This window comes from Anneissia japonica, unplaced genomic scaffold (genome assembly GCF_011630105.1).
Source record: "Anneissia japonica isolate Jap-2015-1 unplaced genomic scaffold, ASM1163010v1 scaffold2030_len652032_cov178, whole genome shotgun sequence".
Taxonomy (NCBI): Eukaryota; Metazoa; Echinodermata; class Crinoidea; order Comatulida; family Comatulidae; genus Anneissia; species Anneissia japonica.
The window spans coordinates 558,695-575,924 of NW_022705472.1; the positions used below are offsets into that span (position 1 = coordinate 558,695).

Below are 17,230 nucleotides of genomic sequence, written 5' to 3' on the forward strand. Positions count from 1 at the left end.
GTTAAACACTCAGTACTTATCCTTGATAATGTGTTAATCCAATTAATATAGTGAGATAACGTAACGTTAGTTTATTGAGGGCGGGTTGAGCTAATGCTCTTGCCTTGTATAAGTTTCCTTATCTGCATGAATTTCTATTTTCATTGATCATATGCAATATGCAACATGTAAAGTCTGCCTTTTCCAATATTTTCTGCCATAAGGCATTTTGTTATAAGGCCCGATAAAAAAAATTATTAGTTTATCACCCTCGAGCGCATGTCTTTTATGGTACTGGAAAAAAAAAAATTTTTTTTGAAAAAATTGTTTTTTTGAAGAAAAAACATTTTTTTGGAATTTTAAAAAATTTTTTTTTTTATTTATTTTTTCTCATTTATTTTATTAAATAGTTAGTAGATATAGTTTGCATTATCTAAATCATGTTTTACTTTGAATATCAATTCACCAGCAAACAACCCAAGGGTGATATTTGGCTTTAGCAAAATAAAAAATAAAAATAAAAAACCTCCCTCCCTCATCACTTTTGCTGCCCAGATAGGGTGATAAACTAATAATATTTTTTATAGGGCCTAAACTAAAAATGACCAACTGCCACAGTGTATTACATGATGCAATACAATTAATTGTATTTATTGAACATAACAGAGAATTATTCAACATGTTATTCTATGATAGAATACAATTAAACAATGAGCCTCATCCACTAATTACATATTATGTAATACCTTGATAACAATTAAATTAATAGTTTACCCCATATAAGAGACTTTCATACATTTTCATAGCTACACAGTATTGTGTAACCAGGGAGAATTTAACTGACATTAGCTTATTAGCAGGTCAGACTAAAGAACACTCCCTTTTGATTATTTCATTTTTTTTACTTGGTTAAACCATAGAGACCCATAGACCTATTTTATGTAGTTTTAGTGAACTCTAAATCTAACGTTTTTCTCTGTTTAGGCTTTTTTTATACAGTACCTTGTTTCGCAAACTTATTTTTTTTTAAAAGACCCTCATAGAAGGGTGGATTAAAAGTAAAAATTAAATTGTTTTCTTATATAGCAATTAGTTTTTACAAAATATCCAGATGGAGGAGAAAATAAAAATAAAATTTTATTGGTGAATGTAAACAGTGTAGTAATGGGGTGGTAAATGCTTTAAATTTTTATATAATTAGGAAGAAACATTCTTTTTTGGAGATTTTAAGGCAGCTGCGGGCGTGATAAAAATAAAGAAAATATTTTATTTTTTCTTAAATTTCCAATTTTTTCGTTGCGGCGGGTGCGTTAATTATGTTATTGGTACTTTAGTTTAAATGTTTTCAAATATGCTAGAGAAGGAAATTTAGTATTGCTTTGCTGTCATCTCCACCCACACCCCCTTACGTTCAAATTAATATTTCTACTGCTTCTTCCCCTAAAAATACTTATTCTTTTCCTCTAGAGAATTCTTTTAGACTACAGACCCTATATTTTAATATGCTACAGTCATTTTCGAGAGCAATCACATGGGGTTGCTACGTTGTTCTGATGACACCTTCGCCTCCACATCGTCTTTTATTGCCCTCTTAAAATTGTAATTTAAATCGCCGGAGAATTTGCCTTGCAATATCTAAGACTGAAATTGTTTGTGATGATTATTGCTTTCAGTCTTAATCTATGAGAACATATTAATGTTGGCCTGGGGTTGTGCTGTTATCATGTCGCATTTCACCTACACCCACATAATATGAACAGTACCTCCCATTGCTGTTAACTCTCATCATGTTCAGGCCAGACAAACAGGAAGTTTGACAAGTCGGGCAAAGTTCAGAAATCACCTCCCATCAAAATTAATTTACCAGCAGTTTAAGAAGCGGGTTAAGTTTCATTAATGTTGAGTTCAGAAGACATGCAGTAACTAGAAAATATGTATGCAAATTGGACTTTTCTGGAGTGTCAATCAAATTTGACAACCAAGCAATCATAACAGGGCCAAGAGTACGTGCTTGTCGTACAAACGTGTTGTCCCGTATATTTGTTACAGTAGACTGTTGCCGAATCTTAGTAAGAATATCAAAGGATCGGAGCTTCGTGGGACAGGGCGACGTTCTAAATGTGATTATAGTTCTTGTTCTGAGATATTAACAGCTTTCACAGTTAATGAAACCATTTAGTATGTAATTGACTACAATATGTGATGACAAGAACATCTCATAAAAGTCTTCAGAAATCAATATGTTTTATTTTCCACCGAGGAGGTATATAGAAGCATTAAATTATACATTAAAGATTCAAGATGTCTTTATTATCTTCTAAGAGCTATTTCTAGCAGGAATATAATTTAATTTAAGTGTGAGTTAAATGATATCAAGATAGTTCTGTTTTCACAAATACAGTTAAACTTGCTTACGTCGACTTTGCCCATCTTAAATAATTTCTATTAGTTGATCTTATTTTACTTGCTAAATTGTTGTGTTTTCTATTAATTAACAATATGCAAGTCAAATTTTATTTAAGTCAAACAATTTGTCAATGCCATTTTGGATTTGACTTAAGCAAGTTCCAACGGTGTATACAGAAATTTTGCTACGAATATTCTCAAAACTAAGGGTTTGTCCACAAGAATTGGAACATAATGTGGTTTTAGGTTTTGATGTGCGTGGAAAATAACTCATTTCGATTGAAATTGCCTAATTTTGCGATATTTTAAATTTTTTTCTATCTCAACGCAGACAGAATGTTTTAAATCATTGAAAATTCTGAACCAGAACAGAATTTTGAAACTATTAATATTCGTGTCAATATCTCCTGAGCTACCATCTTCATGAATTTTATGGTTGCCATAGGTAACACGTCTATTTCGAGTGATAGCTTCTGTTTTTTAGTAGCTTAAGGGAATGATGTAATTTAAGAGAACGTGAGCAATTTAAAAGTCTCTTACAGTAGTTGGAGAATCATTTTTATTTTAATGTTTGGGCAATATGAGCTTATAATCCTGGGAAAGTATTACATCTAAAAGGATCGTTGTAGTAGAGATGATGATGTGGTGATGTCACCACTAGTGTATTGATGATCATGGTGTAAACTGTAACAGTGGTGGCTCTAGGATATATTTTCTGTGGGTGGCTAAGTTGTCCAACAGGGGGACTTGAGATCGTAGGCTTGAGCTGGGGGAAGGGGTTGAGAGGGGTTCCCCCTCCCAAATGAGATTTTTTTTAAAGAATATCAACCTCTAGACGGCCGAAAATGGCACTCTCAGACTGACAGACAAGTGTTGGCTTGGTGTGGACCTATTTTTATATGTTTTATGGTCTGACTGCCCGACAAACTCTGTCCGGCGGGGGAGGGGGCCCTTGACCTGTCTGGTGGGGGCTTAAGCCCCTGCCCCCCTGTGGCGCTGCCACTGAACTGTAATGGTAATGATGATGGTAATAATGGGTGTGATTCTAATGTTGTAATGATAATCATAGTGGTTATGTGATAATGGTGTATGACGATGATAGTTTCTAGAATTGATGGGTTTTGATGAGGATGATGGTAGTGGTGATGATGATTATTGTAATGTGGTAGTGGTATATAAAAATGATGGTGTTATAATGATGGTGTTATAATGATGGTGTTATAATGATTATATTGTGGTGGTAGTTGCATAATGTGACTATGGTAGTTGTACGATAGTTTTGGTGGTGATGATGATTAAGTAATCAAGTCCTTAAATTTTATTCATCTTCTTTAGCCCTTCCTATTTCAAAAGTATTTAGTTATTCTTTAAAGTCTGGTAAATTTCCTGATCAATGGAAAACAGCAAACATTATTCCAATACATAAGAGTGGTTCTAAGACTGAAGTTCAAAACTATAGACCTATATCGTTACTCCCAACAATATCTAAAATATTTGAAAAAATTATAGATAAACAACTGATAAACCATATTTTCCCCTCTCAATATCTGAACAACAACATGGCTTCTTACACGGTAGATCATGTGAAACGAATCTTGCAACACTAATGTCTACAGTGTATGAAGCCATCCACTCTAAAAAACAATGTGGCATCATATACACCGACTAAGTAAAGCCTTCGATAAATTGCCACATAATTTGTTGCTTTCTAAACTTGATCGATATGGTGTAAGTGGCATTTTACTTTCTTGGTTTAAAAGTTACCTTAGTGGTCGATTCCAGAGAGTGACCCTTAAAGGTGAAACATTAAACCTATTTCCTGTCCTTTCTTGAGTGCCACAAGGCTTAATTTTAGGACCCCTTTTGTTCAATATTTTCTTGAACGATATACCCAGCCTTTTAAAAATTTCCAGCTCCCTTACGTTTGCTGATGACCTCAAGATATATAAAATAATTTCCACCATTGAGGACTCGCATGCACTTCAGGCCGACCTTGACAAACTCGGACATTGGGTTACCAATTGGATTGTGTCGCTAAAGTGTGAGAAATGCAAAGTACTCTCTTGTACTCTCAAAACTAAACTAATTAATTTTAAATATATGATATCTGACTAGGTACTTCAAAATGTTGAATGGCATAGAGACTTTGGCATTTTTATTGACAAAAAACTAACGTTTGCTTTTCATGTTGACCATGTCGTTGGCAAGGCGAACAGGTTACTTGGACTGATGTGGCGCAATTGTCATAAATTTCCTACAACCACAAAAATTTCACTTTATACTTTTACCTCCCAAAAAAAGGTGGGGGAAGGGGGAGCAGGCCTGCCTCCCCCCCCCCCCAAATCCACCCCTGTAGATATTTGTTATTGGGTCTTACCATCTACAAAAGAATTTTTAAACATTCCTCAATCATGACAGGTAAACTTTGACATTGCATCTTCAAGTCAGATATGTTGAAATGAAATCCAGTTATTGATTGGAACAAACACCATTATTCTCAACAGACAACACTTTGATGCCCTGGTCTGCTTGATCCGTCGGCTAAATACAAAGTATTTCATCACTTAAATGCGGTCGTGTTAAAGTCAAATGGTGAAGGACCTAAAAATAGGTCAATTAGCATTAGATTTGTGCATCTTTCATCAAAAACATGATAATAAATACATGTGAATGGCTTTGAAATTTTGTAGCAGTGGTTGATGCCTACTTTGGTTTGCAAAACACATGTTGCTAATTATTGCTGGAATTATGTTTTTTAAATCCTTTCTATTTTTTTACTGTGTTTATGTTCAATTAGGAGATTAATTATGTTAATAATATTAAAAGGTCATTCAATTTGAATCCTGCTGCAGAAACTTTTTTTCGAGTTCCTAGTCTACATATCCAAGTGCTTTGTATCCATTGGCAAAAAGCGCTATATAAATTTCTATATTTAGATTTTCTCAATATTTAAATATTACACTCCACCTCATTCCCTTCATTCTTCTGATAAGTAGCTTCTCCATACACCTAAAACCGTCACTAAAACGTATGGTGAAAGATCATTTACAATTGTTGCATCTACGCTCTGGAACAAACTTCCAGATCATATCGAAAAAGCTGACTCTGTAGAGTCATTTAAAAAACTGCTTACAACTCATCTTTTAGCTGTTTAATTTTTATGCTGGATTTTTTCTTGGTTTTCACACATTTTATATTGTATGATTTCAGTAAATTAAAATGAAACTTAGTATTGTAATTGATTTTTGTTTATTATTAAACTGTAGTACTATATATTTGGTTTTCTTTTCTGTTTTGTTAGGTAATGTATATATACAGTATTTTATAAATAATTTCTGTTGTCATCTTGATTTCAGGATAAAGGTACCAAGAAGAAAAACCCTGTCCACTCTGCACATGTCCAGTCTGCGATGAACGATGAATTGAATTTTGCTAAAAAAGAGGAAAATTTTCATGCAAATGACAGTAAATTATTTTCAAAGAAAAATAAAGTCTCCTTAAAAAAGGATAGTGAGAAACAGACTGCTGTAAATAATATAAACACTAAACATAAAGAGAGTTATAGGAACAATAACGTGTTTACAAATGAAACAAGGACTAATAAGTACTTACCAAAATGTGCGATACAAAATAAAGACGCTATTTCGGCTTTGAGCCGGGCAACCACAGATGACTGTAAGCAACGTATTGCAGATGTAGTCTGCCAGGTGCAAGATAACAAGCTTTATCCTAAAACACTTCCAAGATATTGTCCACTTAAAGGTAATGCCTTTTGCAATTTTGATTTATTCAAATATAAATTGATTAACTATGATAGTAATCATAACAATGATGATGACGATGATGATGATTTTGATGGTGATGACCATGTTTGTAGTTTTGTATACCCTCCAGTATTCACCATATACCCAGCAGTAGGTGCTCATGTAACTGCCTAATCAAAGGATACCTTTTCCCTGCCATGCAGGTGCAATCACCTTGCACCTCTGCGAAGTAATAATAATATAATAATATGTTACTCACATAGTGCTTAACGTTAACAAGGCCTCTAAGCGCTTCACATTATTACCCTTTGTCATTAGATTAAACTCCTATGGAACACAAACTCAAGCTCCCTGTTGCAGCAGCTACATCAGCGCATTTTGGCATTTAACCCTACTAGGTACCCATTTATACTCCTGGGTGGAGAGAAGCAATACAGATAAAGTGCCTTGCCAAGGACACAAGTGAATGTACAGTGAGGGGATTGAAACCCCCAACCTCGAGTTTATGAAACCAAACCATTCCCACTGCACCAAACCACAAGTACACTCCATGACCAGTAGGTTAAGTTCACACTAGAACCCTAGTATCCTGATTAGTAGCTAACCGTTAGCACCCGTGTGAGAACACCCGGTCGGTTAGTGCTACCGTCACCAAGATCTGGATACGCCAACTGTTAACGAGCGCTATCAGTTAGCGAGTTGAGCGTGTTTCTATCATTAACCTATCACAAGTACGCATTTCCAATTTCCAGGTTCCTATTGGCCAGTGATCATTTCCTTGATATCTGTATTGGGAGTTTTCTTTTATGAATGCAAGGGTGAGCGTGTATGTTATTTATCTGAATCCTGCTAACCGTTAGCTGGATTCACATTTTACCACCAGGTACATATTTCTTGGAGGAAATTTTTCACTTCTTAGCCTAATTTATATAAAGCGATTTGGTATAAGGCAGCGTTCCATCTTATATTTAGCAAGCATACTTGCTGTTGGATGTCTAAAGAAAGACAATAGGGAAAACTGGACTGGACAGATTGGGACTCCTTCCAAACCACAATCTTGGGAGGCTGAACCACAATGTGACCCCCTATCTAAACCACTTTCCTTTGCACAGTATGTGGGATGTGATTAAAATCTACTTCTAAAGCATCTGTTAGCAGGGCAGCTGCCTGTCAGTCAGCATTAATGTACTAAACGTGGAATACAGCCTGGACTTTTTTTTAAATATTTCTGGGGTTTTTTTTTATCATTATTTATTCACATTTTCAATTTTTATTAAATATTAAGCTTTATAGCCAGGCTCCAGAAGAAAAAAAATAATTTAATATGTTGTAAAACTGATTTTTCTGTCTTTTCCGATGTCTGGCTTTAAAGTTATTTATTATTTGATTTATTCAATCTTCAATATTCTTAAAATAATAATGGTAATGGTAATGGTTGGATACTTATATAGCGCAAAGTACATGGTCTCTATGCGCAAAACAAGCAAAAACAAAGCTATCCTAGGCTACACAGAAACTAAAAGTCAGAAGAGACAGACTATTGCAGAAAAGTCAACACCATTTGCAATCGTTTTCCTGCAATTTGAGACCACTGGCAATTAAGCAGCAGTTGGCAAGATCACAACTCACAGATGCTCTAATGGTGTTGGGTAACTAAATAGCCTATCAAAAATATGAAAAAACAAAATAAAAAATTACAAGGTTTGAAAAAGGTGTGTTTTAAGTCTTAGTTTAAATACCGCAAGGGAGGTTGATTCACAAATGGTTCTGGGAGGTGCGTTCCAAAGTTTAGGAGTTGCAACCTGGAAACACCTCTCTCCGTAAAATGCATAAATAGTAGCAACAAGGCTGAATTGCGTATTATCAACATCTTCACAAGTGTACACAGTACTCTTTTTCGGTACCCCCTGACCCCCCCCCCCTCTGAAAGTGTATAAAAAAATGTTGATTTTGCAAAACCATTCTCCTTTTTTTTTGTGAAGTCAACTAAAGCAATGTATTCAATTTCTTAAAAATGAATATTATATCCATGTTTATTATAATTTTACCATTATTTTACACATTCCTTGTTATTTTGAATCAACATTCTTATGCGTAAAAGTGTACAAACTTGTCTACATCCTTCCCCCCTAGCGTATTATTTGCACACTTGGGAAAATGCTGATAATGTTGAACCCCTTAGCAAACTATTCATCAACCCAGTACCTCACACATTCATCATCTCAAGGTCGAAGAATGACAAATCAGGTAGTTTCAAGTTTTAGAAAGTAGAAAAACCAACAAATATTATCTGTCCTTCAATAGACGTTACTTAAATAAATATCACGCTTTTGGGCATTTCTGGTGTGATGACATGTATATTGATTACAGTACAACAACCCAGACTCAAAGATAAGAAAGCATTCTGAATCTATCTATTTATTATAAAATAACATACAATCAGAAGAAAACGTTTTGACCTTGAACTTTGATGTTGATAAAACAGCAATTAAAAAAATGTATTTGGACAGAGTTCAACCTGATAGAAATCTTTACATTATTTCGATGTCTGTAGATTCTGATATATATGTATGACAAACTTTTGCCAAGTTTTCACTCATGACTAAATGGCATTTATTTCTTTAGAATTATTTTGCTCCTTGACCCTAAATCCTAAAGTAAGTGGCAGTTAAGTGGGCAATTCTGTTTCATGTTTTATTAAGGAGTTTCTGCAACCTTAGGAAACATCATCTTCATTATCATCATGTGCCTAAAACATTCATAAAAATACACAGGATGAATATCATCTTTGATTCGTGTAAAAGGCATAGATGGCCTATGTTGTGACAGATATGCTAGTGTAGGCAAAGAACTTAAATAGCAGAAGAATGAGTTCTTCCGCTTATTTGCATCACATCCACCCTCCCGTGAGTGGGGGGAAAATTTAACCATTTGGCTAAGAGGAGAAACTACAGGAAACAATATATATATATATATATATATATATCTGTCTCTTATACACATCTAGATGTGTATAAGAGACAGATTCAATTTACATACGTCATTCTCAGCTCCCTGGGAGAGTATTCCATAACATTGTAGGCTACTATGGTAGTAAAGAGCAGAAACAAAACTAAATACCTTCACTAGCAAGTGGAGTTAATGAAGGTACATTTAAAAAAAAGATATAAATACCAACACATTATTGTGGCTTGGATGTAATGTCAAGGCCTACTTTATATGAGATGTTTTGCATTATTTTTAACGTACGAAGATCAAAGGATTTAGAACATACTAAACTTCATGTTCAGTAAGAAGATTATTCTAAAAAAAATGTAGGTTAGAGTACCACAAACAAAATGAAACACTATGTATTATTAATAAATGATAATAATAATGACATGAACTATAATGATTTTGATGCTAATATTATATGTCATTTACTAAGGAGCAGAATGAGACATATTTTATGGCGATATTTTGCATATTATTTACGAGTAATGATGATACTTTTAAGTCATAAATGACTTTGTAATGGAGACATTAATGATGACCTATCTCATTTGATGGGTTGTTGACACTTCATAAAAGTCATATTTAAGTATACACACTGTCATTTTAAATGGGTGCGGAGTTTGACCTTAACATATATAACTGTGTGAGCTTGGCATTTTTTCATTAGTTGAGTGCAATAAAAACCGGAACCTTTTCAATTGAAAATGATAACTTTTTGTATTGCACTTGCATTCATCAACCAGCTCTTGATCTTACATTCTCCCACATGGCAGCAATTCTTCCCCTGTTTTGATATGCATGACTGCCTAACGGAAACATTTAAATGAGCGTTAATATGGCTCACGCCATCTCCTTGCACTTAAAGCAAGTGCTCTGTTACATCAATTTACGGTATAAGTGAAAAATGAATAGAAGCAATGGTGCACTAATATAATAAGTACATGTTGCATTAATGGCCAACACTAATACAAGCAGTTAAGATATGGGTAATAACTTAATTACTTTTTGCTTAATGTTATTTAAATGTAGGCTTAACAACTAAGGCTACGGTCGCACTAGAGTCTCAAGCCTGGCTTGACTCACTGCGGGTGAAATTTCGAGCCAGGCTCGAAATTCTGGGTCGGTCACACTACCTGAATTTAGTTGGATTGACCTCCAAATTAGGAAAGTCGAAACAGGAAGTTGAACGCACCACAATCAAAATACCGGCCCCGCGCGCGAAACATTCTTGCGGTCGATCTTTACATGGAGGTATAAAAATACCTCCATGATCTTTACTTCCTTGGAATCGAATACGAACACATGTACCTGACTTCGTTAATCGCATCACTACCGTTGCTGGTTAGGATAATCGATGTAGATCATAGACCTATGATAATGTATTGGACAGTATATCGGATGGCCCGGCCTAGGCTCGGATGTAATGACGATGCTAGTTTTCGGATTGATAAGTGCATTTATAAATGACAACTGATGATTGCGTCTTATTATAATACACACATGAAGAACTTGCGGGTTTAGTATTCAAGAACGCAACGGCGTCATCGACTGATTGGTCGACAGCCGACGAGGAAATGTCAATCCTGGTCATGCCAGGGTCAATCCAGGGTCAATCTGGGTGCTGAGCCAGGATCGAGATAGGTAGATTGATTGATTGATTGATTGAGTCGATCCAGGTGCGGTCACATTACGAAAATCTCACCCGCGGTGAGTCAAGCCAGGCTTGAGACTCTAGTGTGACCGTAGCCTAAATGTTTTCTTTAGCTCTTGCTTACTAACTTTGAGTATTAAATGACAAAGTGCAAATGTACATAATGTGTCCTGCCCAAGGACGCAAGCTGGAGAGCATTACTCCTAAACTCTCAACTTCACAATTGAAAGTCTAAAACCTTAGGTTGAAACTTGCATCTTATGATAACAAATCTTGCAGGCTCCAGGCATTTCCTGGTTTTATGCTTGTTTTACTGTAGTAAACGGTAAATTGTTGCTCACAGCAATCTGCACTGTTTTATTTATAGAAATAGATAATAATAGATGCAGTCTATTGTATAGATAGTAATAGATACAGTCTATTGTATCACACTAGAAACAGGTGAAGATGAGATTATTATTTAGTGGCTTGACTTTTGAGTGATGAATACAAGCCTTATAGTACAAAATTATCAATACATTTTGTGTGAATGTTCATTGTTACAGTATAATAGAATTTTTTTGAATAATATTGAGATAAATGATAAATTTAAAACTTGCTGACATCGCATGTTTTTAAAGAAAATAAATGTCAATGTGGTTATTTTATTTTTATTTATAAGTATGGAGGGTTCAATCCAGTGTCTGTGCTTGGATTTTTCTGAGGAAGGAGTTTTCTAACAAGGGGCATGACAATTTCTGACCAGATAGTAGCAGGGAAGTAAGCTCCCTGGCACTGGGAAAATTTGGAAAAATTAAACTATTTTGTCTAATGATATTTAAAAGAAAGACTATAAAAATGTTGTATTGTTGTTGTTTTGGTTTAATAAATTGTGGGATTGGCCTTTATGCTTAGGGTCAATGCCATGCCCTCCCCTCCCCATGCTGCCACAGGTTCAGGCATCCAGCTGTTGTATTTTCTTGCTTTTTTTCTGCATACATATGTTAATAATTCAGGATTAAAAATTCTTAGATGATATATGTAAAAAAATTGTCTTCTTCATACTCTTGTGTTCTAACACAATACATTACAATGTATTGTAATTTCAGTATTAAAAAAGCTCTAACACTACTTTATAATGAACTACGGTATGCAGCTATTGTCATAAGAGATGATGTGTATCTTGTGAATGAATGATTTTCTATAAAATCTACTAATTAATTCATAGGTAACTTAATTGTTAGTTACTATACATTAATATTTTATCAGTAGATTATTTTGTACAATTTATGTTTCATCAAAATGATAATTAAGTACACTATAGACTATGATGTATTGATTTTTCTAATCCTCCTGTAATTTGTCACATGTACAATACTGCCTCATTGATCAGTTGATCCCCAGTTAGTATTCAGAATATTTTTTGATGTTTACCCTGTAAATAGCCAACAGATATATTGCTCTACTCCGAACAGTGTTTTTCATATCAAGCAAGTTTGATTCATTTATATTTAGAAATTGCCACTGAAAAATGTTTTTGATCCTCACAATTTATTGTGAATAAATAGAGGTCTGGTTGTAGAACTAAGTGTTCTCGGTTAAGGACGTATTTAAAAATTGTCCCTGAAAAATGTGCTTTTGATTCCCACACATTATCGTGTATAAAAAAACAGGGTTATTCTTTTATTATTCTTTCTTTAGGCACACAACACATGTGCCAAGGATTGCCAATAGCGAATATATATCACTGTCCTACTTGTAGGTGACAATCCCTTACACAAGACAAACATACACACACGATGCTTTACACAAACTAAATCTCAATATGAGATTTAGGGAGTGGAGTTGTTTATGTCGTGAGAAAAAATCCTGCTACTGGCAGGAATTGAACCCAGGACCCTGGGATTGGAAGGCAAGCATCTTAACCACCAAGCTATTCAACTCCACCAGTTGTATCTAACACTGGTACCTCTAAGTACTTAAAATGGAGGTTCTATACACATTTGGCTCATGTACACTTCAGAGAACACATTGCATCTGTCGAAAGAGTAGGGGGTACATCGATACGCCCTCTAGAACATGGTAGTAGTCTTCGTGATCAAGGACATAACGTGGTAACTCCGAGAGTTACTCATTTTTAAAGTGTTTTAGTGTAATATAGTAGTAGGCCTATACAGAATATTGTTTTGAAAGAAACCTGCACATGACAAAATTTACATCATAGATCATGTTGTTTCCAGGGAGACCAATCATTTTATGAGTCACATGTACAATACTGCCTCATTGATTAGTTGATTTCCAGTCAGTATTCCAAATATTTTTTGATGTTTACCCTGTAAATAGCCAACAGATATATTGCTCTGCTCTGACCAGTGTTTTTCATATCAAACAAGTTTGATTCATTCATATTTAGAAATTGCTACTGAAAAATGTTTTTGATCCTCACAATTTATTGTGAATAAATAGAGGTCTGGTTGTAGAACCAAGTGTTTTCGGTTAAGGACGTATGAAATTGTCCCTGAAAAATGTGGTTTTGATCCCCACACATTATCGTGTATAAAAAAAACAGGGTTCAGTTGTATCTAACCAAGAGTTCTCGCATAAGTACTTAAAATGGAGGTTCTATACACATTTGGCTCATGTACACTTCTGAGAACACATTGCATCTGTCGGAAGAGTAGGGGGTACATCGATACGCCCTCTAGAATATGGTAGTAGTCTTCGTGATCAACGACATAACGTGGTAACTCCAAGAGTTACTCATTTTTAAAGTGTTTTAGTGTAATATAGTAGTAGGCCTATACAGAATATTGTTATGAAAGAAACCTGCACATGACAAAATTTACATCATAGATCATGTTGTTTCCAGGGAGACCAATCATTTTATGAGTCACATGTACAATACTGCCTCATTGATCAGTTGATCCCCAGTCAGTATTCAGAATATTTTTTGATGTTTACCCTGTAAATAGCCAACAGATATATTGCTCTGCTCCAAACAGTGTTTTTCATATCAAACAAATTTGATTCATTCATATTTAGAAATTGCCACTGAAAAATGTTTTTGATCCTCACAATTTATTGTGAATAAATAGAGGTCTGGTTGTAGAACTAAGTGTTCTTGGTTAAGGACGTATTTAAAAATTGTCCCTGGAAAATGTGGTTTTGATCCCCACACATTATCGTGTCTAAGACAGTTGTATCTAACCAAGGGTTCTCCCATAAGTATTTAAAATGGAGGTCCTATACACATTTGTCTCATGTAGACTTTAGAGAACACATTGCATCTGTCGGAAGAGTAGGGGGTTACATCGATGGGGGGGGGGGCAACCCGGCCTAGGATCCCCTCAATTTTTCAAAATTAGAAAAAAGTAGAGAAAAAAGGAAAATTAAGAATAAATTTAGGTCTGAGAGTGTAAATTCCGGCCATCTTGATTTGCCATAATTATATATTTTCTAGCCTCAGCTCCAACCATGGTAGGGCCGAGATGGTATACACCCTCCGTCTGTAAAAGTCCCTCCCTGGGCACCCTCTATTTAAAATTTCTTTATCCGCCACTGGTTCATTTTAGTCCCTGTACTTGTGGAATGATGTGAACATGAATAAGCTCCTCTCTACAGTAGTCAGGACCACACCTATACACAATTCAGCACATTGACACCTTTACCTTTACCTATACTTTCCCTTATTTGCTTTAAGGGATTAATATTGAAAGAATTGATTGATACTACAGTAACTAAAGTATGTGGAATGCTATTCAGTCAACATTTTAAGTGGTGAACATCAACAAACACAAATATAATATTTGAATTTTTCTTAATTGGTATTAATTACAATAACTTTGCTTTACATATTGATTTCCCTAACTTAATTGGCTTACAACATCAGCAAGTATTTTACGACAATGAGTGTAATATACTGTTAAATCAATCATTATTGAATATACACTAGAATACTCGCTATAAATACATCTAAGGCATAATAACAGTTGTGTTTAATGCAAGTTGAGCATATTGAAAATTGTGCATTGTTAACTGCACTCAAATAAGTGGTACAGATGGTAACCTCAGTAAAGTGCTGTCAAATCGCTGAACGTCATCAGCAGGGGCATTACTCACTGACAGTTTTTAGTGCTCCAATAAAAAACAAATAACAATTTAGCGTTTTTAGAGTGTAGATCCAATAAAAATTGAAGTCAGACACCGGAGGAAAAAAAATTTTTGATATGTTGTAGAACTGATTTTTCTAAGACAGAAAAAAGTTGTTTGACGAAAAACTGGGGAACGGTGAACGAGATACAGATTTTGGAATATTTAAAAACTGATTGAAAAAGGGGTGTAACCGTCTATTTTTACACCTTTTTCCCCCAGTTTTTAAATATTCAAAAATCTGTCTCTCATTCACCGTTGCTCAGTTTTTGATCAAACTACTTTTTTCTGTCTTAGAAAAATCAGTTCGACAACATATCAAAAAATTGTTTTCCTCCGGAGCCTGACTTTAAGTTGTGGTTGTTGTGAGTTCATAAAGATACTGAAATATTGAAAAATCTTCAAATAGTTAAATTTAAAAGTTTAATTTCTCAAAATAAGAATGAAGTTATCAATATCCTACAGTATGTGAGACTGATTGAAATAAATCAGTTTTATCCATTTTACACATGTTGGACCTTACATTGAATATTTTATTCAGTGTATTTAAGTGTCTGCAACATTATATACTTATCAAAATCTTATCTCTTCTCCATCCCATACTAAGTGTTTTTGACACGCATGTAATTTTTTTTATGTTATGGGGGAAAAAAAGACTTTAAAAATGATGATGTTGAACCTTACATTAATATAACATATTGTTAATTAACCTCAGCAGTTAATGTGCACATTGTCATAGTGCCACTGATAATTGCATTTTGCTGTGGATATTGGCGCTATACAAATTGTTGTTGATTGATTGATCAGTTAAGCTAATGAGGAATTTTTCGGTTGGCCGAATATTGATCTTTTTTCCTGTACTGAAGACCCTGTTCAAACCTAGCTAGCATCAGATTTTAAATGGAGTCTGGTCGCACAGCTCTTCAATTAATCTATCATTTAGGACAGTGACGTAAAATGCTGCCACCGGGGGCCCTTTTAAGTTCCGGTCGCCAATTCCATTGTGGGATTTAGATTTGTATATAATCATGTTTGTCATTTTATTATAATTAATATTTTTAACGTGGAAATAAATGATATGATATCAGTGAAGGATCTAGTAGAAATAGAGAGGCCCAGGGAAGGACTTTTGCAAATAAATGGTCTATACCAGCTTAGCCCCACCATGGTGAGAGCTGAGGTAAGAAAAGTATGATTATGGCACCTCCAGATGACCGGAAAATACACTCACAGACTTAAAATTTGAATATAATTTTCTCGTTTTCTCTTGCATAGGTGTTACGCCACTGATTTGGGAGTTAGGCAGGGTAGAAATAGTGTATTTGGTATATATGTTGGTACTGGCCCTGCATTGTGGCAGCCGTCGTTCTCCAGGAACCCAGCCAAAATATATCCCCCATGAGCAACCCTATGGATACTTGTGCAACACAATGATACATTGATATTTTTTCTAATTTTAAAGTAAAATCCAATACTACTGTATATAACTTTTATACAAAGTTTGCCATTGTATATGAGCCTATATTATTACACCAGAGGGTCCAGTGATTAATTTCAAATATGAAAGAATAATATATACCCCAAGAAATTAAATACCCACCATCGTGCTAGAATTCATCCCAGCACAATGGTGTGTATTTCATAGCTTGGAGTATGTATTCTTTCCTATACCAATTTTTTAGACAAGTGAATAGAGGATAAAAATTAAAGTATGACTAAATGATAAACCATAATACATTCATTTGACATACTGTAAACCATTCCTATACTCCAATAGAAGTGCTGAACAATATCAGTATTATTCTTATGGAAAATAACAAACCTTGCCTTAAGCTTGTTAATGTTAATTTTCAAGCTCTTGTGTTGTGTGATTGATTTGTATAAAAGACACACGCACACCCACATTTTTACACATTTTCGCCAAACTGCAGAACATAATGCATAAGATAAACGGTTGGTTACCTTCATATCTAAGCTTAGATAAGATGTAGTTGATGAATATATTCATTGTGTACAACATGTGTATAAAATTACAAGATTTTGAATATTATGAATCATCAATCGCCTCATCTGCAAAAATCAAGAAATTTGCCTTTCATAGAAAATAGTCATCTTTTAAACAACTTGAGAAATGTAATAACAATCAATAGTCCGTAAAATTGTAGGTTACTATATTTCCAAGTATAATCTCGTACATTTCCATCATCACTTTCATCATAGGCGTTTTGATGCTTTTGTGCATTAGACACTTTATAACATAGATTAATTTATTATTATTGTATTTGTGTTAACTTTTAAACTGTAGACT

General features: G+C 34.5%; 1 protein-coding gene across 2 annotated transcripts in view; it reads left to right on the forward strand.

Annotated features, from left to right (window-relative positions):
• The window catches only part of LOC117105532 (xylosyltransferase 1-like), a 60,862-nt gene that overhangs the window by 22,243 nt on the left and 21,389 nt on the right, over window positions 1-17,230 (forward strand). For both annotated transcript variants that reach the window (XR_004444920.1, XM_033246700.1), the window contains exon 2: window positions 5,742-6,147. Coding sequence is in view for 1 of the 2 variants with exons in the window: in XM_033246700.1 (XP_033102591.1) it covers window positions 5,742-6,147 (406 nt within the window). In the remaining variant the exon portion in view is untranslated. The remainder of the gene's footprint in view (window positions 1-5,741; window positions 6,148-17,230) is intronic.